The 27,797-nt window shown below is 36.9% G+C and overlaps 1 protein-coding gene across 4 annotated transcripts in view; it reads right to left on the reverse strand.

The window, feature by feature from the left end:
* Window positions 1–204: 204 nt before the first annotated feature.
* Window positions 205–27,797, reverse strand: part of SATB1 (SATB homeobox 1) — a 97,172-nt gene continuing 69,579 nt past the window's right edge. For 3 of the 4 annotated variants that reach the window (XM_037845639.1, XM_037845635.1, XM_037845634.1), the window contains exons 10-11: window positions 4,265–4,468; window positions 205–1,925 (exon numbers count right to left, since the gene is read on the reverse strand). In XM_037845639.1, the coding sequence (XP_037701567.1) occupies window positions 1,431–1,925; window positions 4,265–4,468 (699 nt within the window). In that variant the 3' untranslated portion in view covers window positions 205–1,430. The remainder of the gene's footprint in view (window positions 1,926–4,264; window positions 4,469–27,797) is intronic. The other variant, XM_037845645.1, reaches the window with a different exon arrangement.

Genomic DNA, 27,797 nt, shown 5'->3' on the forward strand with positions numbered 1-27,797 from the left:
CAGGTCATCATCTTCACTGTTAAACTTAAAAAATGAGCATGTGTTTGTGATCTAAATTTACAGCCGTTTCAAGGTGACTTTAATTGTTCTTTTAAAAACCAGTAAAATATCGTCAAGTAAGTATTAACATGCACCTAAATGAGAGGGCCATCCTTTGAAAACTTCTTTAAAGTTACTTCACATAAGCAGACAAACCCTACCATGTCATACCATACAAACAATTTTAATTGTGTAGTTACAGTCAATAACCACTCCTAATCAGAATATTTCTGCATAAAGAAAATTGTGATACACTTATAAAAACAGCCAGCTGTAACAAAATAGCTGGTGTTTTCATAGCCATAAACTCATAAAAAAGAAATACACCTTTATACAGAAATTTTATATAGGTGTAGCTTTAAAATTGATTGTAAACCAAAGGAAGACACATTGCAAACAACAATTATTTTCACATTAATTGCATAATTTTCTAAGGTGATCTATTAGTTTTATTTACCTAAGCTTATTTGCATGATAGTAAAAATTGCATACAACAATAAGAGTGAAGCTTATAGTATGAATTGCTTGGATAACATAGAGCACTTTTTATAGGCAACTGTGTAAAGCACATTTTCTCTATTTAAAACTTTTAAGACACTTTGTTTTACTGCCCATCAAAATACATTTATAAATAGAAAAGAATCAGTGTGGTAACAAGAGAAGCAATATTACATTTAACGGAAACTTCCAAAAAATTAATTACAACGTGATGCTGCAGGATCTACAAATAAATAATGAGGACTAAATTGTGTTTCACATTTTCTTTTCATTTTTTTAAAAATTCATGTAACGAGAACGAAAAAAAAAAACCTAGAGTGAACTTTTATTTCCAAAATAAAAACAAATTTGAATTACGGCAGTGCCATATAATACAAGGCATTTGTTGGCATATGTCATCTTTAAACTGCATTCCACAGTCTATAGTTCTTTTGTAACATACAACAGAGTAACAAACTCTTTTTTTTTCTTTTTTTTTAAAATACGGGGCAAGTTTCCAAAGATCAGTGTGGAGTGTTACAGAAATAATTAAAGGAAAGGAAATGATAAATCACAGAAGTTATAATGCTTGTTTGAATGCTCCAGAATAAAAAAAAAAAAAATCACTGGTATCATGCTTACAGGATACATGTCTCAGTGCATCCTGTGAACATAAACTTTAATACCAAACAATCCTTGATGCTTCACCTGGGGCTGCTGAGCAGTTTGTAAAACAGAGTAAAACATTTAGTGCAGTCTGTATTATCCTTCCCCAACTTTCCTGTTTGTGCAAGTTTCTGAAGATTTATTGGCCAAACAATGAACAACAAAGATTTTCTGAGCAAATACAAGGTGGCCTTTTCATTTTGTTAGTAAATACCAGTGGCACTGTGAATGAAAATAATACTTCTATCTCAGTCTTTCAAGTCTGCATTCATGTCTGTGTTTCCTTCCACTGACAGCTCTTCTTCTAGTTTCACTGAAAAAAGGGTGTTAGCATTTTTATCTTGGACACTCTCTTCTAAATCCTTAAGCAGCTCCTCTTCTTTATATTCTGCAACATCCACCTCTAAACCGGAATTGTCCTTCAGTTTCCCGTGGTGCTTGAGATAATACCGCTGGTTCTGAAAGAACTTGATGATGGTGTACTTGGGAAGATCCAGTTGGGCAGACAGAGTCTGGATGGCCTCTTCGTCCGGGTACAGGCCAACGTCTTGAATGAAACTCTGGAGGATTCCCAGGGCCTCCACTGAAATTTTTGTTCGTGGTCGGGTCTTCTGCCGATTCTCCTCCTCCGATTCGGCGGGCGAGGCCACGGTGGGTTGCCGAGGGGGGAGCCGAGGGCCTGCCTGCTGCTGGGGCTGGGGCTGCGGAGGTGGCGGCACCTGCTGCTGCTGCTGCTGCTGCTGCTAAAAAACACAAGGAGACGCTCAGAGCTCTGCTTTCTTATGGTTCTACACAAAGCTGACTAGAATTAGGAAACATGAAGCTATGAATCCCACTTCTTTTATAGGGACAAAGATTCAGAACAAACAGTTGTCCAGCTACATGGTCTAGAGCATTAGAAAAAAAGAGAATCAAAAGCATATGAACTAGAAAAGTACAAACTAATACATCTTTTGGGGGCCACTGTTCTTAGTTATCAGAGATCACTGGAGCCTCTCTGCCCTTGATTTTCAGTCTGACTCACAGAAAAAGTGAGCCATAAATTCACCAGAAGGATATGCATCAAAGGCGAAGACAGCAAAACAAATTATAATGTAAATAATTAACAAAGATTTAAAGTAAAGACTGAGAAGTACGGATTTCAAAGGCATTTTAGAAAGGTGAGCTACAGAGCTGTGGGGAAAGAAATTTGTGTTTTGCCCCATTTCATCTGATGGCTACAACATGGAGCAAGAACAGAAAGACATATTTAAATTCCAAATAAAATGAACGAGTATCTGCTCTTCTTCAGCATTCTCCCTCAAGAGTCCAAAGGATTTTTGAGATTCTCAGTTTTATGAATTTCCTACCAGACAGCCATTTAATACACACACAATTTCTTAACAAACTGCAGTAGGCTGACACTGCAAGAGATTTCCTTACCAAAAAATAGAGGTTCAACCCACCATACCATAGCAAGTGAATGGTTTTGTCTATAGTAAACTCAGATATGATTAGGATTTAGTGTATACAGATACCTTTTCATAATTAGTATTTGTATATGTGCTGTAATTTCCATACACAACTATACATAACAAATGTGTGACACATACAATACAGTACACTCTATATCCATAATTTTTATCAGCAAATCAAGCAAAGTATGTGGCAAAATATTAGAACGTTTATACCGTGCTTAAGCATTTCTTTTTATTCTCCTAAGAAGCAATTTTATTAAAACCAATTTACATTTTCAAACAAATACTATTTTTATTACTTAACATATATCTTTCTTTTCTGTTTCTACTAAACAGTAAGTTTTTCAGGCTTTCACGATTATTTTAGGGCTTGATATCCTAAGGGATTCGCTTTTTCAATTGGTTTTATCTTTAATATACACTCAAGGATTTTTTTTTCCTGGTGGATGGATAACTATTATTGTTTTTAACTTTATATACGTATATTATTTATATATATTTTTTCCCCATAGCAATATCAAGAAATACTATACTGCAGGTGATTCAACAAAGCGAGCATACTTTTAGGATTCTGGAAGGCAATGGCATTTTCTCTTAAAGGAGAAAGCTAAAAACATCCATGTAGACCTAACAGAAATAAGTTAAAGAGCTCAAGTTCAATTGCAACACACTTCCCTAAGCAATCAAGGTCCTAAGCACCAAAAAAATACCTGATCCCAGGACTTTCCAAACTAAATGCGGGGGGTGGGGAGTGGGTCCTTAGTGGATGGAATGGAAACAAACCATATGACACTCTAAGCACAAGGCTGAACTTGGGGGCACAGTGGGCTCTGGTCACAGGCATGGCTAGTTAGTAGGTCCATTGTACGTCTGAAAATCCTGAGTGAGGGAGCAGGTCTCTAAGCCACCCCCTCTCTGTCTCCCTCTCTTCCTGGCACAGCTAACTGTGCCCGCTCACCTGAGGAGCAGCACCCAGCCACGGTGCAGGGGTCGGCAGGCCTGGTAAGAAAATGCCTCTAGACTCTCCTTTCCCAAGGGTGGTGGGAGAGGGACTCTAAAGGAAAGACAAACAGACATGACTCACCCCTAACCTGTGTTCTCTGAGGGTTTGGGGAGACAGAACAAGGTGAAAGGCCAAGGACCAGGAAGCAAGATTTCAGTTCGGTTCCCTCCCCTCCTCGGTTTGGATAGAACCCTCAGTATAGAGCATGTGATCCTGCAAACTTCTACAGAAACAGTATTTCCTGTCCTTGGTGCAGTGTGGTATTAATTTAAAAATAGGTGGTGTTTAAATTCTGATTTAAAAACAAACAAAATTTAAGCTCTTACACACACAAAAAAAACCCAATTCTAACAAAGACACACTTGCCAAACAAAAAGTGTAAAAAGAAAGGGTTCCTGTCACTTTGAGGGTGGGGAGATGTGGGAAGAGGAACTCAGTACACAGTTGGGAAAGTGTGTTAATTTTCCTTTTATCCCCCTGAGCAAGATGGCAGTGTATTGTTATCTCTTTGCTAAAAAAGTCTATGTTTAGATTGGCAGGAAGAAGAGAACCACTAATTCCTCTGCTAAGTTTAAAGCTTTATTTACTTAGTACTTTACTGAATTGGCCAAGGTAAACGAACCTGAATCTGTTCTGCTGGAACATGGATGATGTGGGGTGGCCTGTCGCCATGGTGATGCACCGCATTGCTCTCCTGTTCATAAATGGCATCGCGTTCTGGCTGAGGAAGACTGAGGAACCTTCGGATCATGGAGAGGTTCTCCCACAGAGTCCTGTTTTCTGGAGAAGGATCTTCCTTCCAGCGTAACAGTTCACATAACCATCCCTAAGAGACGAGGGTGTAACAGGTCAGTTCATGCATGTGAGGGGAGAGGAGTCTGACATTTTCTATTAGGGGGTCAAAGAGGAAAGACCCTATGAAATTAACTGTTTTCATAAGCTCAAAATATTTTTTTTTTAACCTGTTAAAAGAAGACAACTGTGGCTGCCAAGGAGGAAGACTCTATTTCTAAAAAAGGCTCAGATTTACATCTTAAAGGAGGGATACATTTTTCAGACTCCAAGTGCAAGAGAGCATTTATTAGATATTTTGTAATACTGAAATAGGAGACAAGCAAACCTCCATGTGCTTCTAGACTTGCCCAACTTTCTTTTCTGATAAGTGGCCATGTGAGTATACTGAAGGTATTTAAGAAGGGATAGGACAGATTTGGGAATTTTTTTTCTAAAAGGATACCCCAAGCTTATAACTCTTGTATTAGAAAGGAAAATATGTTTGAATATTTGTGTGTGTGTGTGTGTGTGTGTGTATGACAGAGCACGTAAAAGAGAAAGGGAGAGGAAGGGCATATGCAACTATGTGAAGAAATACATAATGATCAGAATGGACATAAGGAGACTTGTCCAAGAAAGACCCTGAAACTTCAGAGTCCTGTTCTCTGCCAACCGCAGTATGCACTTAATGATTTGTCAGGAAAGAATTTCAGGTTTCCTGGGCTTAGAGAAAAGGCCATGCCTGGTGGATGCTACAACCTTAACGTCCCTGGCTCCTCCTGAGGCCCGGGTTTTGATCCTGGGATTATGTATCAAGAACTGAGTGATCCAACAGGTATTATCTTTTCTAATCATCACCTCAAACCTGGTTGTCTCTAGATGCCCTTCACCAGCCAAGGCACCCCTCCCTCAGCTGCTGTGTTGCATGGTAAAAGCTCACAGGAGTACTCTTGTCTGGAGAAGCGCCTTGGAGCCATCACACCTGAAGATGCTGGGAGGTCACTCCACGCTCACCCTGGGACGGACAGCAACTGGCTGACTCAGTGGTACACAATTCCTGCCCTATTGTCTCAAAGTGGACAACTCTAATCTTTAATTTACTCTCTAGAGACTGCTCTCCCTACCTTCCTTGACCTCACCCCCCACTCCCTACCCTATCAGTCCAGGGCTAGATTTCACTCAAGACCACATTCTTTCTGGACCCCTTCCCCTTACTTATCTTCCCTCACTCTCTTCCAGAACCTCGTGAGCACCTGACTCCCTATTGTAGGCTCTGCTTTTAGGGCCTGCCTAAGACAAAGGGGTTTCTCAGAAATTCCCCAGTAAATTAGTCAGATGAGAATGGAGTTCCGTTTCTTAACTATTTTTTTCAGAACTAGCCAAGGAAGAGTTTTTTATGTTAGCTTTGGGTTGAGGTTAGAGGGTGGCATGACTTTCCTTCCCTTCTTCTCATCAGGGATAAAATTCTCCTTCCAACTGCAATATACAGTGAAAAGAAGCAAGTCTCCATCTCTCCAAAATGGCATGTTGGAGAGATTTCAAAAGAAAAGAGTGAAGAACTGATACATTAGCTTTTCAAGGCCCTCCTACTAAGTAGTCAAGGGTTCCTGCTGCTACATCTCATGAGATCTGCTAATTTCTCTAAGTGTTTTAATTTTCTACCCAATAGATCCTTTAATCAAATATATACATGGGGATGGTCATACAATCATGCATGTGATGCCACTGAATGCAAAATTCAAGGCTAAGAGAATAGGCAGTAAACTCAAGATTTACCTGAAAAACTATTAATTAAATAAAAATAAAAAAATTGTTACCACAACATCACTGAACATGCTTCTCTTTTAACCTTGGCAACTCTATGCTTATTTCCAGAATATGACTATATAGCCTATGTTAGTCCATTTATGTGAATATAATATTAACTACAAAACTGGACTTCAGGAAAGTATTTGAAACCTGCTCGCATATGGGTGCTCTGGAGATGTCTATATGGTTCCTACTGGTAAATATTTGCTATATGGTTAAGCCATTAAAATATATTTCCCTACATCTAAAGTTATTTCTTTAAATTTTACCTCTAAGTTGTGTTGCTGTGTAGGTTTTAGATCTCTATCTTCCTGTAGGCTTGAATATTAACTGTGGTTAAGATTACTTTCCTCTTGTCTCCAATCTTCAGCTATGGCAACTGACAGGCTCCCTATGCCTGAACACAGCAAATCACTACAATTTTATTTACCTTTCAAAACAAGTTAGGAGGTTCATAAAGAATAGAATTTTTTTTTAAGTTAGCTAGTATTCTGCTATTGCAATAAGAGCTAAAATATTGAACATCTAAGAATTTCTTTTTTTTTTTTAGAAATAATTGCTTGTGACCAAAAGTTGCTATGAGTTAAATTAAGAACAACTCATATAAGAAAAGCTTCTTAGAGAGAGCTGAAAAACTCCATGATTTTTCAAATCCTTTAAAAACTTTCTGAAGTAATGCAGAGATCAGTTAGCACTTGGATATATGTGAAAAAACATGTGGATCACAGATGTTCTTTGGAAAAGAAAATCATTAGTTCTTTTAAAACAGCTAATAATGATAGCTAATTCCTAAACAATCACACTCATGCTGGTTTAACAAATATTTCAGAAAAAGAGCCCTGACTCATTCAACAAATATTTTGCTCATATTGTCACTTCTGTGTCTCTATACTTAACGAGACGGATCCTTATTTTTATTAATTGCCCATGACTAACATAACATTTCCAGTAGTTTGCCATTAACCTCTGCCCTTAAATAATACTTCTAATTCCTTATCTAAAAATAATTTGATGAATTATAAGTTGAAGCATGTCTCCGCTAGCCTTTCAAGAGACGCAATGATTCTACGAGACTGAAATCAGATGCTTCTTAAAAAAATATTTAATGGTGCAGCTGGGAACTGTTAGTTCTACAAGGGTATTCCAAAAAAAACAGAAAGGGGGTGTGTGTGCTTTTCTCAATGTGTGTAACTCTTAAAGAATAATGGAAAGCAGACATTTTGACACATTAGCTCTTTGTCAGTAGAGAAATAAATTGGCTCATTCCCAATTTACAATGGCAAAAATAAGGTTGATTTATTATAACACTATTTAAATACCCTGGAATATTTTGACTACTTCAAATTCTATCTATTGAGATTTTATTAATGATGACAGTAATCCAACGTATGTTTTGCAAAAAGCAACTAAAGAAACCAAATGCTTTCTAATTCCCCAATACCTTTTCCTAGGTCAGTTTTCCATAAGTAATAGAGCAAACAAACTTGGGAAGACAATGAACATGTCAGAATATTTGCAATATTTGATAAACAACAATAATGATCTCCTAAGTATGGTACTGGTTTTACAATAATAAAAGTATAGATTTATTTGGGAGAGGAGAGACAAGGAGTGAAATACAGGACTTTGTTGCAAGATGTGAACATAATTACGGTTTTTAGGAGAGGTCTCTGGGACTTGAAATATTATAAAAGACCATACCTAGGGAGCAAGAAGCTACCCTCAAAATTAAATTAGATCACAACTGTTCTGCGCTGTGGTAAAGAGAGGAAACTAATAGTCTTAAAATAATGAGACGGATCCATTCCCAGGAAACTAAAATGGTACAAAGAGCAACCTAAACTTTAAACATAGTAAATTTGCCAACCAACATTACACTGCATATAAAGAGGGCAAAATATAAACAGTAGCCACATGTAAATAAATTAGTAAAACTTTCAGGATGTTACTACTTTTCAAACTGACAAAGTTTAATTTGACACCTTCTGTTCTAAACTCTTTGTTTCTATTCAAAATCACGCCTTGAGCTGTTGCTATCAATCACAACGCTCCCCCTATTACTTAAAAAAAAAACTGGCATGGACCCTGAATAAGCTGAAAATGCCATGCAGATGAATTCTGAGATAATATGTTCAAACCTGTTATATACAACACAAATCCTGTAAAGTTATGTATTGTAAACCTACATTTATTGAGAACTAAAAGTCTAAATCCATCTGCCACAAAGGAAATACTGTTATGTACTTTATAGTAACCAAGAACCATCTGCAAATGTCTTGCTACCGTAAGCAAGAAAACGGTGCAAAAGATGCTAAACCTAAGACTATACAGAATAGATAAAATTCTTTTGACTGGTTTGGGTTAGGGATTTATTAAAGAAATGTACGATTAAAAAAAAAAAAAAAGGAAGAGAGAAAACGCAGAATGACTGCCAAAAAAAAGCAAAACAAACTCAATGACAAAACAATGGCAATTTATTATGGTCCATGAAACACATGACTGTATGCTCATTTTAAAGGAAAAATTAGCAGTTCTAAACTCAATATTCTAATGATGTGCTTTACTGACAGAATCTTGTTGTGCCACATTTAAATAAAAATCCTGGCACCTTCATCTCTCAGCTGCTAATTTTCAACCAAACTCAATCTCTGAATCTCTGATTTCCACTCCACTCTTTTTAAGAACAGCTAATTCAAGTCAATTCACTTGTAAAATTTTAGAGATAAGGGGCACACAATGATTTTAATTGAGTTAGGAAAGTAACCTCCTTCCATGAATGAATTTATTCTACCCACAAAGCTATACACATATAAAAAAAGAGAACCCTTACAAGGCCTGGTCTGTCACTAACTATGCCAAATGCACGTAACACAAATAGTTTTTCAGGGAAAAAAGATTTCAATAATCTCTGATAAAATAGTCATTTAATGCAATATACATATATGTACATATTGTTGGTACATACATATACATTTTTAAATCAAAAGCTATAAAAAGAGATGGGAAATGACAAATAATTCCTGCAGCAACTAAGAAGGGAAAAAAAACATTAAAAAAATAGAAAAGTAATTTGAATTCTAAAAAGCAAAACATTTTATAGTCTGTATGTTATTACCCCTCCCCCTCATCTTTTATGTGTTATTTGCAGGAGTATTTTGTTCTAATCTCTGGGGCATATAGTCTAATAATATATGATATTAAAAGAAATCAATCTAAATAGGAAGGTATTTGATACAAACATTTTAGTGGAAAGCATGAATTACATTTTAGCAACTAGGTAGGAACAAGGATTAAGTACATAATCCATTAAACAGTACTTCTAACAAAAAATTCAGTATTGTAGACTAAACTACACCAGGCATTTTGAGTGAGTACATTTTCAACAACTATAGAGCTAGCAATTTATCATTCAGCAAATAATTTTCTACTTTTAAAAGAATCTATAAGTGTTACTTATGCTAATAAAGACAGTTTTTAATCTGCCCACAAACATGCTAATAGAGGGCAATTTTTATTTTGTTTACAAAGCTGTCGGCACTCAAGGGTAATTTCATACCACTGTTCCATAAGCCTGGGGAAAATGGGTTCTAATTGTCAGAGCTCCTGAATCCTTCACCTTTAGCATTTAGTTTAAAGATAGCAGAAAAGATTCAAAGTGACTAATAATAATTTAAAGCATCCCTTTAACATTCTAGAAGGGTTCCATTTTCATGCCTTTTACGCTTTATAGACACTATGCCTCAAATGCAGCATTAAAACATATTACTTCTTTGGGGGCCCTAACAGACAGACACAAAACCTAACAGAGGTCTGACTCTACCTCTATGTGTGAGACATGTACGCTCCATACACCAACATCCAACCTTTTTATCGTGAAGAATCATAACACTTTAAACAGTGAGAAACAAAACAGTGGCAAAGCAATACTGAAAGCAGTTTAAATTATTTACTAGGTTAAAAGGGTGAAATGATACTTTAAATACATCAAATTTCATCATATAGGCCATTTTTTGGTGGCAAAGTGGTATTGATCTTTTCGAAAGCTTAAAATTAACTATTTTCCAGAAGGTCATTATTTGATTAAAGGCATTAAAGTTGAGGGCAAGAAGCGATGTACTTTTTCTTCTTCCCCTTCAAATCATCATATAATTTAATAAAAACCATCCCATCATGTCCTGTAATAAAAACACTTGTCTTAAGATATTGTTTTTTACCTAACATATTAACCTTTAAATGCTATGAAGTCCTTTAGAAGAAAAACCTTTCCTAAAGCAGATTATTCTACAACATAATGAGAGGCTCCCATCATTAACATTAATAAAGATACATGTTCTCCTCTATGGAATTAGTAGGAAATGCATTAATCTTTCTCCCCAGTTTAATAATATCAGCTTTGTGTGGAGTGAACAGATTCTTAGCAGGTACTTTGAGTAACTTTTCCTGCTAAGTTAAATTGGTCTTATAAAAAAAAAAAAGGGAAATAAATTTGAACACAGATGTGTCAGTAAAGGCAAGTTCCATGCTAAAAGTAATATAATACATCCACTTTTAAAAATGAGGGACTTCAAAAAGAAATATATTTTACATGGCATACATATCTATACCTGTGTAAATGAGGTATGTATGCGTATGTGCATGTGTACATAAAATCACCAAATATAGATGTGGTTTCTGATACTTGTTCTTGTTGACAGAAAAAAAAAAAAAAACTCATAATAATCTTCTAAATGGTTACTGTTTTTAAACTTTCTCCAGATCCTACAATTTATTTACAGGACTCAACATCTTAGCAAAAAAATCTGTGGGTCCACATTATGGTAATAATGGGATATACAATGACTATTGAGAAATTTCTCACTTGAGTAATTTTTTGCCACTTTGTCATTAAGAAGATAAACACCTTAAGCAGAGTTTGTGGAGGTCTGTTATTAGCATAAAGAAATAATGTTTACAGAAGCTGGGGAAAAACATCCATTAAAACTTAGTGAATTTTGGAGGAATACTCAGAATCATTGGTAAATGATCTTTACTTTTCAATTTTGCTTACTATTTAATCCAGTAAAAAGGAAAATTCATTTGTTTTCTAAGATTTTTATGTTCGCCTCTTTTCTACCTTTTCAAGCCACAGACTTTAGGGCACACACACAAATACGGTGGTTTTTCCTTTGCTGTAGATTGTCTGGCCAACAACAAAATTATCAGATGACAATTTGGTCAAACTAGATAAAATAGGTTCTCACTTAAAAAGTTTCTCAGGCCAGACCTCAGACTTAAAGATTTTCAGAAGGGAGAACTTATGGGAAAAAAAAAAAGGAGGAATAAAGATAAAGTATGAAATGCTAGACAAACCTGTTAAACTAGCCGGCAGGGAGATAATCTCTTGATTTTACTGACAGAAAATTTCCAAAGAAAGCCTGAATTTTATTTTTAAAATAAAGTTTTATATTTGGAAGATTTCTAATTTTTTAAAGTTTAATTTTCACATCAACTTCAAACCTGCTTCCAGAATAGTTCCTTCAAAACTGAAACAAAACAAATAAAAATCTGGTTTATATGCCTGATGCTTGACTACAGACTCTGAAACTAAATTTCTTTCTTGATTTTTTTCCTCTTGGCCTATTTTCAACATTACATAAATTGCAGTGACATGTTCTGGCTTCCGTTTAACATTTATGCACCCAGACCTCAAATCTTATTTTCTTAAATTTTCTCCTCATTATTCACAGTGTCATTTAAAAACGGAATGCTCAATGGTCCCAATGTTCATAATATAATAGTTACCAGCTTCAGCCTCTGCTCCTATCACAAGGAAATCGCCTCTTCTTTTCCATTCTTCCCACCACTGCCTTTGTCAGGGCCACAGCATCCCTTCCCTGAATTACAGCTCCTGACTCTCTCGTTCCCCAAGCTCTTATGTGCCACCCTTTCATTTACTTCTAATGGACATTTATTTTGATTTTTGTACAAAAAAGCTTTTAAGTAATCATTCCTTTTCCTGTCTTAAGTTAGATGGCAAAGTATATATATATGATAACTAGAGCTTTGATCAAGAATGAGAGAACCAGTTTCACCACAGAGAGTGGATGTGATTCCTATTAAAGTGAATTAATCTGATGTCTAGTTCAGCCTCCGCAATTTCATGATAGGTAAATTTAGAATTTTCATCACGCCTTCTTGAATCCCCTTCACCATCTTTGAGATGTCCCTGGGAACAGGATCCAAGGATGAAAAGCCATCATCTTTTCTACCTTCAAACTGCCCATAGTTGTTTTACTGCTTAATGTGGCCTTCACTGGCTTCTCAAGAGAGAAAAATTCACACTCCTTGGGCTACATTTAAGGCCACCCCCCCCCCCCCCCCCGCCCCTCCAGGCACACTCACGTCCTAATTCACAGTCCTGCTGAACTATCAGCTGCTGCCCAAAACATTCCCACATTCTGTTCCTGGTGACTCACTGTGTTCCCTCTGATGGCACCTTCTCTTCTTTTCTGCCCATCTAAATACAACTTCTACTTCAAGCCATGCTTAAGAACCTCTGTATACCAGTAAAGGCTTATACCCTATATGGACATTTATCTATGTGAACTTCATGCAAATTACCTTTCTTATTTCTTAGCCTCTAATTCTTCCTTTACAAAATGCAGATAATCATGGTACTTATCTCACAGAATTGTGGCTGGATCAAATGACATTGTATATACTAAGCCCAGTGCCTGATCCATGATATCTACAAAAATGTTTCATTAAATTACCTGAAAGCTCTTGCCTTAAATGGCTCATAATATATCTGGGGAGACCTAGCACTCAAAAACAATCAGTGTGAGAGAGCATGCAATAATGAGGTCAGTGATATGCAAACATTAAGTAGGATCCAACAGAAAAGAAAGGAGAGATAGGTTGAGGTGGTCAAGGAAATAGTCACAGAAGGAGAACAATATTGGCTTGGTTTTGAAGAATGGACAATATTCAAAAGAGTAGAAAGAAGACTGAAAAATAAATCATGATGACTTGGCCATGTGCTGGAAAAACAGAACCATTGCTGTCAAGCTATTTTGCTTATAGCTATCTCTCTGCTATACTTTCTTGCAAACACAGCCAGTTTCTATGACCTTTATCTACTATATACACTATACTTATAAGATCTATTTGTTGAGAAAGCTTGGAATTTAATTCAAATCCTTATCCCACCACTTACCAGCTATGAGAACCTGCGCAAGTCATTCAAGTTCTCTTAGACCTCAGTTTTCTCCTCCGCAAAATGGAGGTAATTTTATGACCTAATTCATAGGGTTGTGAGAATTAAGTGAGATAATTCATTGGCACACAGTAGCAATACAATGAGTGTCAGTTATTAAAATTTATTTTTATTATTGCCATTATCACATTTGGTTCATCCTGAAGGGAATCTGAGTATCTAGGGAGTAATGGAAGTAACTGCCATCACATCCCAATATGAACCCTGTGCCTTCTCCATCCTGAAGGGAATCTGAGTATCTAGGGAGTAATGGAAGTAACTGCCATCACATCCCAATACGAACCCTGTGCCTTCTCCCTAAATAAGCTCTCACCAATGGTAATTTATCTCATTGAACAGCATCACTCCTACCCTGTCACCTGGGCAGAAAGGCTGTTAATCGAAGTATAAATTGGAATAATCTTACTGAAGGGCAATGTGCCTCTTCTAGCAATAGTCTTTAAAATATACATCTTTTTTGAGCCAATAATTCCATTTCTGAGAATCTACCCTAAGGAAATAATAATTAAAGATGTGTTCAAATATTTAACTACAATTTAACTATAAGAATGTTCACATTAGTATCATTTGTGATAGCAAACATTTAATATAACCTAAATATACTTCAATAGGGAATTACTTTAGCAAACCTGAAACTATGAGACATTGAGTTATGGAGTATTCTGGAAAATGTGGTTGCAGAATTTTTTTTTTTTTTTACTTGAAAAGTTGTATATTAAATGGAAAAAAAGGAGTTAACAAATGATATACACACACGTTAAGATATACACACACATAAGCACATAGATTCATAACCCATATAGATATGGGTGTTCGTTTATATATAAAGAGAATCAATCAGGGTATTAGAAGTGCTATTTCCAGGTGACTGGGATTATGAGTATTCTGATTTTTCTACAATGGCCATGCACTGCTTTTGTAATAAAAAAAATATATATGTCACGGCAAACTTTTTTATTAAAAAATCTGACTTTTCATGTCCATTGCCTCCTTTATCAAACAATCAAATTTCTATCAATTCAACCCACCCCCACCCCCACCCCGAACATCTCCTGAATTTGTTCCTTCTTTTCCATTCCCACTGCTATGGTTCATGCCCTTAGCATTTCTTCCATGAACTAATGTTAATGTGTTCCTTTATTCCAGTGCACCTCCCACTCTGCTGAGTTACATTAACCACAAACAAGTATCAACACAAATTTCCTTGGAGTGGCAAACTCTTCACTTTCTTCACCAGAGGTGCCTGTAGACACCCTGAGGCTCAGACCTACATGAATGAGTGTAAAACCAGGCAAAAGATTCCCTGCACCACACTAAAGTGGCAGTAAATTGGGAGGACAGAAAGAGAAGATAATAAAAATGGTAAAAATCAGGGCCACTTAGTGGCAAAAAACTATACACCTCTGTAATTTCTGAAGGCATTATGTACAGTAGCAAAGTCCAATAATCTAAGTTTCTAATGATGTTGCTGTGCTGTAAAAAAAATAAATAAATAAAAAATAAGGCTAAACTGAGCTCAGATGACTGGGTTTAAGGAGGCAGGGAAGCACCATCAAAGGTTCTGTCAAAGGCTAATATAAAACATTTGACTGTTAAAGAAGATGCTTAAGGTGAGAAATTTATTATACTATAACGTCATGTAGGAAATTTCTTATCATGTGCGTCCTAAAATCACCCTTAAAATTACAATATTTATTTTCCTACTCAAAATTATGAAGATCATTAAAGAAAAAATGTTACTGAATATTAGCATATGCCATGTGCAAAACACCCATAAAATGTGAATTCCTATAACGAACAATTTTTAGATGACTATGTACCTTACGGGGTAAGATTTCTGTGCTTTACAAAAATAATTTACCAACAGGTTGTTTTAAATAAATATTTCTGCTACTTCATTTTTAACTGATTTACATAAAATTATTCAACACTGCAGATATCTCCTAAAATGAGATATACTCCCCATTATGCATATTTAGGAGCTGGGAATTAAAAATTTAAATCTTCCTCCTATGATGTTCTAGGAGAGATAACAAAGAGTTTTTTAAAACCAGGGGAATGCAATGTGGGATTGTAAAGATTATGAGAAACATATCCTAAGAGGAACAATCAAGTGCGCAGGGTCATAATGAGCTTCCAACTTGCTTATGAATTTGCTGATAAGTAACACTCATTTTGTGGCCAAAACCACATCATATTGTCCATTATGTGAACCTACTAATCAGAAGTTGGCTTAATTTGAGAGATTCAAGTAGGCATTAAAAAAAAGAAAGCATAAATATTTCTAGAATTATCAGGGGGCTCCCCAGTGGGAAGGGTGAGTTGCCCTTGACAACGGCCCTGCAAAGATTTTGCCAATGAAAGGAGAGAGGAGGGGCTGAAGCTCTCTGCACAGGTCATCTCAGTGACTCCTCACAAGCACGGCTCCCATTTTACACCTGTGGAAAGCAAGGCCAGGAAGGGCTCCTGGGAAAGAAGGCAGGGGGGGACTCTGATCTCATTCTGTTCTTCTGCGCCCATTGGATCCTCCTTCCACTGTCCCACAATGACTTTCTTAGGAATACGCTGGCTTTTGTGAGGGCAAAATTGTGAACAGATGAAACTGACTTCTGAGTCATTCCATACTTTCACAGGTTATTATGGAGTGCCATCTATGTGCCTGCTACTCTGCAGGGAAAGAAGAGATGGAGGGATGATGACGAATCAATTCTCATAATCACATATTGCCTGTGAGCTAAGAAACCCTTAAGCTTCAGCTTTAAGTTGATATTAAAGTTTCAGGTATAGGTCAATTGGCAAAGAATTTCTTTAGGGGCAAAGGCACTCTTGGCTGCTTTGGTTTATTACAAATTCTAGCACTCTATGTGGGGAGGAGATTGTTGGATAAAAGATAGTCCTTGAGGGCCATTGTTTTTGTTGTTATTTTAAACATCATTGCAATTATTGTAACCCTGGGTAAATTCCAGAGTTCTGTAGCTAATGTATTAAAAATAAGATTTTTTAAAATGTACAACTTATCTAATCATTGAGCTCATCTCTTTTGTGCCATGGACCCTTATGGCAGTCTGGTGAAACCCATGGATGCTTTTTCACAATAATGTTTATATGCCTGAAATAAAATACATAAGATTACAAAGAAAAGCAATTACACTGAAATACGCTCTCAACATTTTGTGATGTAGTAATATATGTGCTTCTTTATTAACACACTAAACAAGATCTAGCAACAGATCTAATAACAATTGCAATTTTGTAGTGATGAGCAAAAATGTTATTTTGAAATATCTGCAACAAGTTAATGTGATATGAAAATATCTGTGATTTTTATTGGTGACAAAGTCACAGGTATTGCTAACACTACAGTGATTTGTTGTCTTTATTGATAAATAAAATGCCAAATTTCAGTAAGAGGCTAGTAAAAATAAAGATGCATTTTTTTTTCCATCTAAGGTCATGGATTCCTTGGGGGACAGTGGGACACTGCTTAAGAATCCCTGAATAGGATGCCCCCACGTGTGTGTATATATACGCATAACATACATAAATACATGCATGTATACATACAGAGTTTAAACACATATTTTTTCCAGACCATCTTATGTAACCTCCAAGTAGATTATAAAATTTTGGTGTTTACTGGATTTGTGAAACAAATTTCTTTTTCCTTTTTTTTTTGGCCATTAAAGGATCAGGCCTCATAGAGAAGAGTTGGAGAAAAACAGTTAATCATGAGTACAACTGTTCTCAGACTGTGTTCTGAGGAGCCCTAGGCTTCTATGTGAGGTGTTTTAGCAGTACCTTTAGTGTGTGTGCGTGCGTGCGTGCACCCAGGTTGGGAGGCTGAAGGGAAGGTCTATGCCCACATACAATCCTCAAGTCAATCAAAATGGGGGAAGGTGATTAACTGATCTATGTACTCTATTCTGGATGCGATTTCATTCACGAAACAATGGCTTCACTGCTTTAAAAGTTCTGATTGATCACTGTGGGCAAAGCACAGAAATTACCACATACACAGCTCAACATTTTTTTCTGGTCCTGTTACAAACTCAGAGAATGGGTTTACAATCTCTGAAAAAGCAGCCTTGTTCTGCCTTAGTTAACTTCATACCAAGCAACTAATTACAAAGGTAAACAAGATTATCAGAGTGTCCTTTAAGAAATGTTTGTCAGGAGAGGAACACCAACAAGATTTTCCAGAGCAACTTGGGTTCCCAAATAGAAGAGGAAAAGGTAGCATGCAGACACAGGAGGGAGGCAGGGTGAGGAACAGAACAGAGGGATGGGCAGGCAATGGGCATGGGGTGGAGGCTGGCTATGCAAATGAAAGGAAACTGTAGCACTCAACTACTTGTCCATACCCTCACACTGCTTCTCAAAGAGCAAATGGTTTAAAGTATTTGCCTGGCAGACTTGAGGACAGGGCAGAGGATGAAAGAAAGAAAAAGTAAGTAGAAAAGATGGTGGGGAAGGGGAGGCACAGAGAGTCATTTCACAACCTTATGAGGCGCTCAATGCTAAATTTATCCAGAAGTAGAAAAGCTCTAAAAATTTAGCTTGACGGATGAGGCTTTAGTTCTTATGGCTATCCAGGGTCCAAGTTATTTAGTCTCTTTAATCAAAATACTAAAATAAAATCATTACCCATTAGGTTATTACCCTTCCCCCAATCTCCAAACATACAAACAAAAATTAATTGCAAGCCAGGAAGAAAGAAGGCAATTTAGACAGTAACAGCCTGGCTTGGACGGCGCTGGATTTCCTAACAGCATTTGTCTTTGTGAATATATATTTTATTTACTGTCTGCATTTCATTGAAACTAGCAAATACTCCAGTAATGGACCAGCCAAGTAGCACCCCTAACAAGTAGCACTTGTATTGGAACCATAAGTAAGAAGGGTAAATATTTAAAGGAGACTTTTGAGGATGAGAATTTTTCAGTAGCTATTAAATGCTACATGTACCAATTTACAAACTTGTAAATTCAGATTTCAAGATAGTCCCTCAAATGAGCTGGTACCCCGTCTCCTTTTCTGTGTGTGTTTACTCCCTATTTCACTAACATCTTCCCAACCTATACTTTCTCAACAGACTAGTATTCTCACACTTCTCTAATTTTTCCTCTTTAACGTGCTGTCCTTCCCAGAACTTGTATCAATCCCCTTCCAAAAAAGAATAAAGGTGAACCTTCAGGCCTCAGTTAAAATTTTTAAAAAGGCATGTTTAAAGAGGAGACTCTTTTGCAGCCTTCAAACCACACATGGTAGGCAATCTCTGCTCTATCTACGCATTAAGCCTAGCCCACTCCCAAACCAGACTGAGCTCACCTCATACTCTATACTGTACTGACTCTGCCAGGCCCTGTATAATAAGAGGAAGATTCTTCCATGCATCTGTTAACAAGTCTTGCATCAATCTTGAGCTTATCTCACACTATGTAACATTGAGTTCATACTCTGGATTCCTTTTGGGCTATAGACTAGTGAATAGCACCTTTCTCCCACAAATTAAGCCCTTCCATTATTCAAAACATTACTTCCTGTGACTCATTCCAGGACTAAGACACCTGTCAGCAGTACCTTCAATCAGAATAGCATCCTCTTTCACACTTGTGCACCTGTCTGAGTCCCAAATTCACAGAGCTCTGGAACTGCAAGGGACACTAGATATAATATGGCCCAACCTATTTTACTTTCCTAAAGGGGAAGCTCAAGGCCTGAAAAGATAAGTGACTTGCCTGGGGCTATACAGCATGTTTAGTGGTGGAATGAGACCACTACTCTTTGCATTTTTCTCAACGCAGTCTCAGAGAGATGAAGTTCACGTACAAGATTTTGAGTAAACCATCTATCAGTTTGCAATTTAGGTACCATTAGTCTATTTCTGGTTGCGCAGATAATCAGGATCTATGTCCCCTAATTCCTTTCAGCTCAGAATAAAAAAGTGAGTTACACTGTAAATGACAATTGATTTCAACAATGATGATGAAAACATGCAGGCAGTGGGTTCCAAAAGACAATGTCAAAGAGTATTAAAAGAAACCAATTCTCCTTCCTTCGCATCTTCGTGAGCATCTGAGAGCGTCGGAGAACAGCAGTTACAGATTAGTTAAGGATGGTGAACTGTTAGATCTGGGGCAGGGTAAAGTTTTCAGACTAAATTTTATTGAATCTTCATCTGTAACTGCTAACAGATACACGGAAACGATCCTTTTATTACACAAAGACCTAGCAGGAGCAGTTCAGAGTATTACAATATTTTCTTTGAACAGTGGGATTCTTGTGGTCTAATCAAATTTAATGGAAAAACATTTTCTTCTCTTGTGTTCCAAAAATTGAATATTCTCCAACTCTATACATAACACAGCATCCCTACATATTAGCGTCTTTTAAAGCCTTCTTTCTTGTTTTCTTTTGTATCAATGAGTGTGCTGGGCTCAAAGAAATGATCATAAACAAAAAATAAAGTTTGCAAACAAAATATTAGGGGATGCTCTTTCAGGTTGTGAGTGGAATCTTTCATTTGCAAAGGAATGACTCAAAGTTCCTTTAAATGGTGACCTCTATCAGTTGTAAAATGTGGCTCTAAATGCATGCTAATTTCTCCCTAACACATCTTGAAGTGGCTGTGCAAAAACATCAAGGTTATTAAAACAAGGTTCATAGGCTGTAATGTCTTTATCTCCATTCTCCTTATTTCTTGGACTCATACTTACACAACTATGGCACGGATAGCAAACTACTTGGGAATCATAAAATAAAAGTGACTGCAGCAGGGGTGGGTCATCTTAGTGATTAACAATGGGTCCTTCACCTCTGTGTTGAGAAGGATGCTGAGGCTATTTCTGTGCTCAGCAGGGAATAGTGTTGTAACAGGCCGGTGATACAGGCATTCAATCAAATCTCCCCATTAACTGAATCTTGCAACGTGGGTACAAAGGTAGATAAACATTTTGCAAAGAAGCTGACCCAATGATTTGGAATTAGTTCTGTGAAGTTCTTAGCTGCTAAGACAGAAGAGGGATTCTAACTAAAAGGCAAATACTTTTTTCTCTTTAAGAAAGTACCAGCGAAAAACTGGGAAGCCAAGATTTTTAAAAAGTGAGAAAATAAGGGAGAGAAAATGAATACAGTAAGGGAACAAAGAGGGGAAAAACCTGCATTATTCTGGGAAATGGTACCTCTCATGAGTTAGAAGTTACCACAAGATTCTAGAAAGACTCTAAGCTAGGTTCATAACTGAGGTAGTAAAGCAGGAAGATAAAAAGAAAAAAGGTATATTTTATTCGGCATTAAAAGACATTTCACTAGGCTATACCTATGTTTCAAGTATTCTCTAAAGTGGTTTATTGTGCACCTTCTCCAGAAGTAAGATTCTAAATCACCACCGATCCTATTTTTCCCCCCTCTTTTAGCTTTAGTTTTCCACCAGCTTATTTGCCTTCTTATAGCACCAATACTTCAATTTTTTATGGCTGGAATCTTTTGAGACTGGTATTAATGTTGGACTTATGTGGTACCTATTGTGCCTCATCATTTGCCAGGCATCTCCAACATTTCTAAACAAAGAGAATTCACTGGTTTTCAAAACTCTGCCTTTCAAAATGATTCCACTAATCAATAAACATCTCTATTGAAATAAACTTCCTGATTGGGACCATTTTTGGTGTTGATTGCTTAGGATCTGACCATAAAGCTTACAGTAACAACTTTTCATTAAAAAAAATTAATAAGGAAAAATGCCCTTGAGAAAACTGCATATACCCAATCTTGGAAATTCTTTCAGGATTTATGTTTAAATAAAAAGTTTAACACTGGAAAAATAAAAACACATAGGCCAAAGGGATATTATCTACCCATCCCCCCACCCCACCCCCCCACAAATGAAATCTTGCAGGAAAAAATGGAAAGACCAAAAGAAAACACAATGTTTTCCCCATTTGAGTTTTTGTGAAAGCAGAAGGATGGAATATGATGAAAGCTTAGATAAAATAACCTGGAAATAACCAGACAAATTCCCCATTTTTTCTAGACATTTAACTTCTTTTGATTGCATTTTATTTTTATTTAAGCACATCTTAAACACCACACACACACACATACCCCCAACCCTTAGAAAAGGGTCTGAAATTTTAGTTACACCACATGTGGTTTTCATTTGTGAAAAATGAACAAGCTGTTTGTGGTTAAACTGTCTAATCGCCTGTTATCAATCTAGCGCTGCATTCAAGATTTACAGGATACATCAGCTTCTGTGCCACATTAGCTGTAAGGGGGGGAAGGGGGGTGGTTGGGAAGAAAAAGGAGGAGGAGAGAGTTTATCCTGAGGAATAATATTTCCAATGTAGCCACACTCGCACTACATCTGGTTGTGCTGGTAGCGGCAGTTAAATTGAAATATTTCACAGCATGTGTCAGAAACATGCAGAATGGTAATTATGACAGATCTGATTAAGCCAGAGTGCCACAAGCTCCCTGGCCAGCGCCGGTTGTGCAGGTGTGACCTTGTGCGTGCCTGCGTGTGTAAATAAAATTAATTACAAGCGAGAGGGTGAAGGCTTCAGTGACATCACAAAGCGGAGAAACTCCCAAGGGGGAGACCTAATGGAATATTTTCCCTCAGTCTAATAATACAGTTCATATTGACTTGAGGTAATTAGTGGGATCATTAAAGCAGTTTTCCCGGCGTATTTGGCTGCCTGATCAGATTAGTGAAAATGTTCTTCAGAACAAGCCCTGTGTGGTCTGCCAGAGAGGAGGAAATAAAAAGCAACAAAGCATATTTTGGAATGATAAGCAGCGCTGGACTTTCACTCCAGCAAAAAATCTTGACTTTTCTCTGGAGTCTACAGGTATAACTGTATTGTCCATTTTAATTCTTCTATTCAACTTGTGTATTCCTGTTCACACTCTGAATTATTTGTTTCCCTCTTTTAAATCAGGCTGCTTTATCACTAGAAGCCATCCTCAGCTCCCCAACAAATCTCTTTAAACAAGGCAATTTTAAAATTGGGGAAAAGTCTCTTAAATGACTGCTTTATTGTTAACTGACAATATGGGACAATTGGGAGAGACAAAAAAAAAAAGGTGGGGAGGGAGAATGCCACTTAAAATTCACCTGCTAAACAAAAGATTCCTCTCTTATGTAACATACAACAGAGCTTTAAATATTTATTCCCATTTGAATCTCAAAATGGTTTTAGTGTAGGAAAAAGTTGGGGCAAACATACTTCTAGTTGAACAGAACACAGAGCCCTCGTCAAGAAAAGGGCCATTTGTTTGAAAACACTCTATTGAGCATGCTCTACCTTGCCACTGGAATATGCCAAGCGCTGTCACAGATGGCAGGCTCTGACAGTTCCCATCCGTAGCGTCGGTACTCGACAGTTCAGCACAAGATCAGTGACATTCTGTCTCATTAGAACCACGCTAATTATCACAGCTAGTTTCAGGGGAAACCATGTGTTGCAATGGTCAATTTGAAGGAGTCTGTGCATCAACAAACTGGTAATAAGGATCAGACACCTTATTATATGACAGCATGCTGCCTATGATCTGATTTACGGAATCAGAGGCACTGAGGCGGCCGAGGAGGCTGGCAGTTTATGAAACAGTATGTGTAAACCCAATTCCTAAAAGCATACTGGTTAAAAAGGGAGTTGTTAAGGAAATACACAGAAGTAACTGGAATTGTAAAATCAAGAAACCAAAGGAGACTATATTTTCTATTAACATACAACAGAAGTAGATTAAGATTTACAAAAAAAGGACAACTTCATCCATTTGACAATTTCATGTCAACTCCAGAAGTGCTCTGGAGCTTGTATTTTTACAAGGTTCTTGATAAAAAATTATAGAATAGTAGTATTTCCAGTAAATTTTTTTAACCATATTTAAAATCTGTGGTCTATAGCTTGGTTATCATTTTGTCATGTAAAATAATTGCATGTATAAAAGCATTAAGAACTATGCTTATTATTAAAAATGAGTAATCTCTAAGGTTATTTTTAAGATACTGAAGGTAGTACTCTTTCACTAGGGCAGGAAAAAGCTACATTAGATTCATATTATCAACATAAATTCTTTCATCCTTCCCTTACTAAAATTCATTGATGTGAAATTTTAATGGTGCAGTTTCTTCCAGAGCTATTTTTCTATTGTCATTTTGCATAAATGCATTTTCATAGTTCACTCATTTCACAGGGCCTTTATTTTCATTTCTCATATGAGGTAAAAGAAGATAACACTAAAATAAAACCTACCACAGTCAGTACCCAAAACATGTAAGAAAACTGCTGAGACTTCTGCAAACAGCCTTTCAACTTGGTAGGTTTGTTAAAGGATTACATCAGCATTACAGTTATGTGCTACATTTAATTGAGTGACACTCAGTTTTAAGAGTAATTTCTATCAAGAGTTAAGCCCCGTTGGTTTGCTCTCTTCCTTACTTTCATTTTTGTAGACATCTGCTCCCATCCTGAAGAACTAACTCTTCAATTGTCAAAGCTCATTATAGAAAAGCTTCCAAAAAGAGGAACTTTCAAAGAATCCTTTTAGTCCACCCTTTTGAACTCACAGTAACTTTTCAGGACAAAAGGTGGCCTCTGATTAAGGCATATTCTACAAACATATAACTGGTTTACCCCATGTTTCAGAAAGCATATGCTGACATGCTTTAAAGTCAGCTGCTCCTGCAGTGAACTTCCTTTTACTTCCACACGTAAGATGATCCTGTTCAAAGAGTTGGCCCAATATTCACAAATTAATTCATGTCAAATTGTACCTAAAAATTTTCTTATGGCATTTTCTAAAGATTGGGAAACTGGCCTTAACGAGTATGACTTATATCTCTAACAGTTAAACATATTAAGTGGGTTGATGGGGAAAATGTATTCACATGACTTTCAGTTAATTAATTTTAAATGTGGGGAAAAAAGTGAAAATTTTATGCTATTCAAAAGTTGCAATAGGACAATGGAAGATCTTCTGTTCAAATTTTTAAAGAAGGTCATCAAGTGTCTAGAGGACAAACACCCCTTTACATGACTTGTTAGCCAATAAAGTAAAGTGTTCTATCTGGGGATAACCCGGAACATCCTTAATCAAACTCAAGATTTACTAAAACATATGCTTGCTTCTAGAATACATAAATCTGAAAAGGTGTCATATTCAGATCCACAAATTTAAGTAGTTCTTAAAAAGTCATATAACATACAATCATGTATCTCCAAATTGTGGGAGTATATCAATATTTATTTTGAAAAGCCATTCATTTCAAAAGTCCTGATTACCAGTTAGCTAGAAATATGACAGGTCAACATTTTAGAGAACTGATTCCAAAATGAATTCTCAATTATATTTAGATACAAAATATTTTTGGAGGTTTCTACTAACACCAAATCCCATACCCTCCTTACTCAAGAATACAGCACAGGAGCCTCAAAAACGTGCGTTAAACTGAACATGGGCAGCTGGCTGAGTTGAGGGGCCACAGTACCGTGTTGTCTTACTTCTCTCTCCACACACCCCGAAAGTACTCCTCTGGCTCCATCTTCCTCCAGTCACGTGAATCCGGGAAAACCTGAGCTCTACTGCCACAGGGTCTCCCACACATAGTAGAAAAATAAATAAATAAATAAGGCACTAGAAGGAGAATGTAAAGGGGCACTTCTCTGCTCATACTCTGGCTGCAAAAAATTCTATTTGCACAAGAGAAGGGGCAATGGAGGGAAAAATACAAAGATCTTATAGACTCCTAAAGAAGGAAGTGGCACCAGGAATATCAGAGCCCATGATTCTCAAATCTGTAGGGGTCTCCTTTTTGTCTTAAATAGGAGGCTACACAACAGGTGAAATCATGTTGCAGCAAATTCTGTTACATGAACATTCCAAAAGAATGAATCAGCACAGAGCCTCAAAGTGGAGCTGCTGTGAAATGTAAGTTAATTCCAACAAAATAAAAGATGTCCTCACTACCATGCTAGAATACAGGATGCAATGTCACTAGTTTCATTTCATCCCTGAATTTTGTCATTACAGATCCCTATTCCCAGCAATGAAAATTACTTTTTTTAGCCCTATTTCTAGCCACAATGATTTGTGACATATCGTTTCTTACTTGATTTGAGACCTTTTGATTACCATCTAAGAATTTCCCAATCCAAAGATCAGAATGATGCTTTTTTTTTCCCATCTAAGAAACAAAGGAGCACTAACATATTCTTTTTCTCTCTTTCTACCCCCCCCCCCACCTCACTCCTTTCTCTCTCATAAGAGAAGCCTTGAATTTCAGTGACAAGTGTTTGAAAAGCAGACAGAAGAAAGAGAAAGGCTTTAAATTACATGGTCTCTCCTACTGGTTGTGCCATTTTCACAGAAGCAGAAATTCTCTTTTTTAGCATTTTAAAACATACCTACCAACCAACCAAAGTTGTAACAGCCAAAGATTCCTATAACTCTAAGAACTCATAGGTAGAGACTGCAAAAGATTACACTGAAAGCATGTTCAGTCAGACAGAATTTCCATAAAGTTTCTTTACCTAAAAGAAATACCCTGTTCAATAAAACACTAGAGAGAATTTTCTAAACACAAGTGGTGATGCAGTGCTGCTCAGTAAAAACCCTTTACTTTCTTACTGCACTACTGTATCTGTGAGCTCCACCTCTGCAAACATGAAATCAATGTAACAATTCAATGTAAAAGGCAAGGCCTACAGCGCTGCTAATGTCCCCTTGCTGGACATACACCTTAAGTCTCAGAGCTCTCAAGGGGTTTGCTGTGGAATAAAATTAGATTCCAACATCTGCCATCATTAAGGAAAAAATTCCATTTCTATCTCCCATATGAAAACACTATAACCAATGAACAGTAACTGAACCTTGATACCATAATGGTTATTACCCAAATCAACTATTTTTTTAACAGTAAAATTAGCAAATTCTGCTCTCATAATTATTTCAATGTTATCAGACTAAATGTCTGATAAAATTCCAATATGATTCACTTGGAAAAACTGCTGCTTATTTGAATACCCAGAATATAAAGTGTATTCATTTGTAGCTATTCACATTATGTTTAAAGCATACCATCTTTTTAAAGTTTGCATTAGCCTGCTTTCCTACCCAAGCACAAAAAGTAGCCTACCTTCAGTATTTACTTGCATATTTTATTCAGAGATTTCTGTTGGGGTTAAAAACTATCTCATTTCTACTACTCACTGAGGAGAGATAATATAATGCATGTGAAATGGTAGAATCTATATGAGTTCGTTTCTTTTACTAAAAATGCTTTGTACATTAGTCACTGCATATCAAAATTGTGATACATCTGGTTCCATAACATTCTGCGACTGTAGTAATTTTTAAAACCTTATACTGGATGCCATTCAGGATACCCACCCAAAGAATTACACCTTTTAAAATGAAATATATTGAAGGTACATAAATAAATGATAAATCAGTCACTCTTATCTGTGCGGGGGACTAAGTCTATTGGGTGGCACGCTGTAATACCTCAGCCATTTGTGTCAAGTGCTGTATGGTTTACAAAGACATTTTGCATACATCATAGCATGTGACCTCCTCCTATGTTAAGAGAATCTTGGATTCAAAAGGTTAAATAATTTCCCAGTATCGTAGGACTAGTGACACAGCCTGGACCAGAGAGAGCCTCTTAGACTCCTCCATCATGATCTACACCCTCACCTCCATCAGGCAAGAAAAATGCCTGGCTGCCGAGGAGCTTGTGCTAGTGCAATCTGTGTTCCAGGAGTGTTATCAATGGAGAAAGGAAAGCACTCACTCTGTTCACTATCAATCAGCCCAACATTCCTAATTCCTCTTTCCTGGAGCTGGGAATAATTTCAGTTCTGATGCTGTCTTGAATCTGCTATTTGGTAACTCTCGGGAAATGCTGAAATAGTGTGGAGAGTCAGAGACTAGTGTGGGGCTTGCTCTACTATTTATTGTTGTGTGAACCTCATCTCTAAAATGCAGAAAATAATGCTAGCTCACAGGGTTTCTCTGAAAATAAAATGTAGATACTATATAATGTAAGATGGGGTCTAACACAAAGGTGATAAATGTTAAGCCAACCTGGAGAATCAGACGGAGGCAGACGGGCTAAGATACCAGTGACACTGGTTCTTCCCTCTTCAAGTGCACTTCATTTTGGGGGACCTCTGTCTCATTTTAAGAATCCTTGGAACACATACCTGAGGCATAAATATCTATTTTGGAAGTTAAGAATTTTGACCATGAGAAGGGTCAGGCTGATATGAAGATTTTTTTTTGGGGGGGGGGTGCGGATCTGTTTATG

Source organism: Choloepus didactylus, chromosome 1 (genome assembly GCF_015220235.1).
Source record: "Choloepus didactylus isolate mChoDid1 chromosome 1, mChoDid1.pri, whole genome shotgun sequence".
In the NCBI taxonomy this organism is placed as follows: domain Eukaryota; kingdom Metazoa; phylum Chordata; class Mammalia; order Pilosa; family Megalonychidae; genus Choloepus; species Choloepus didactylus.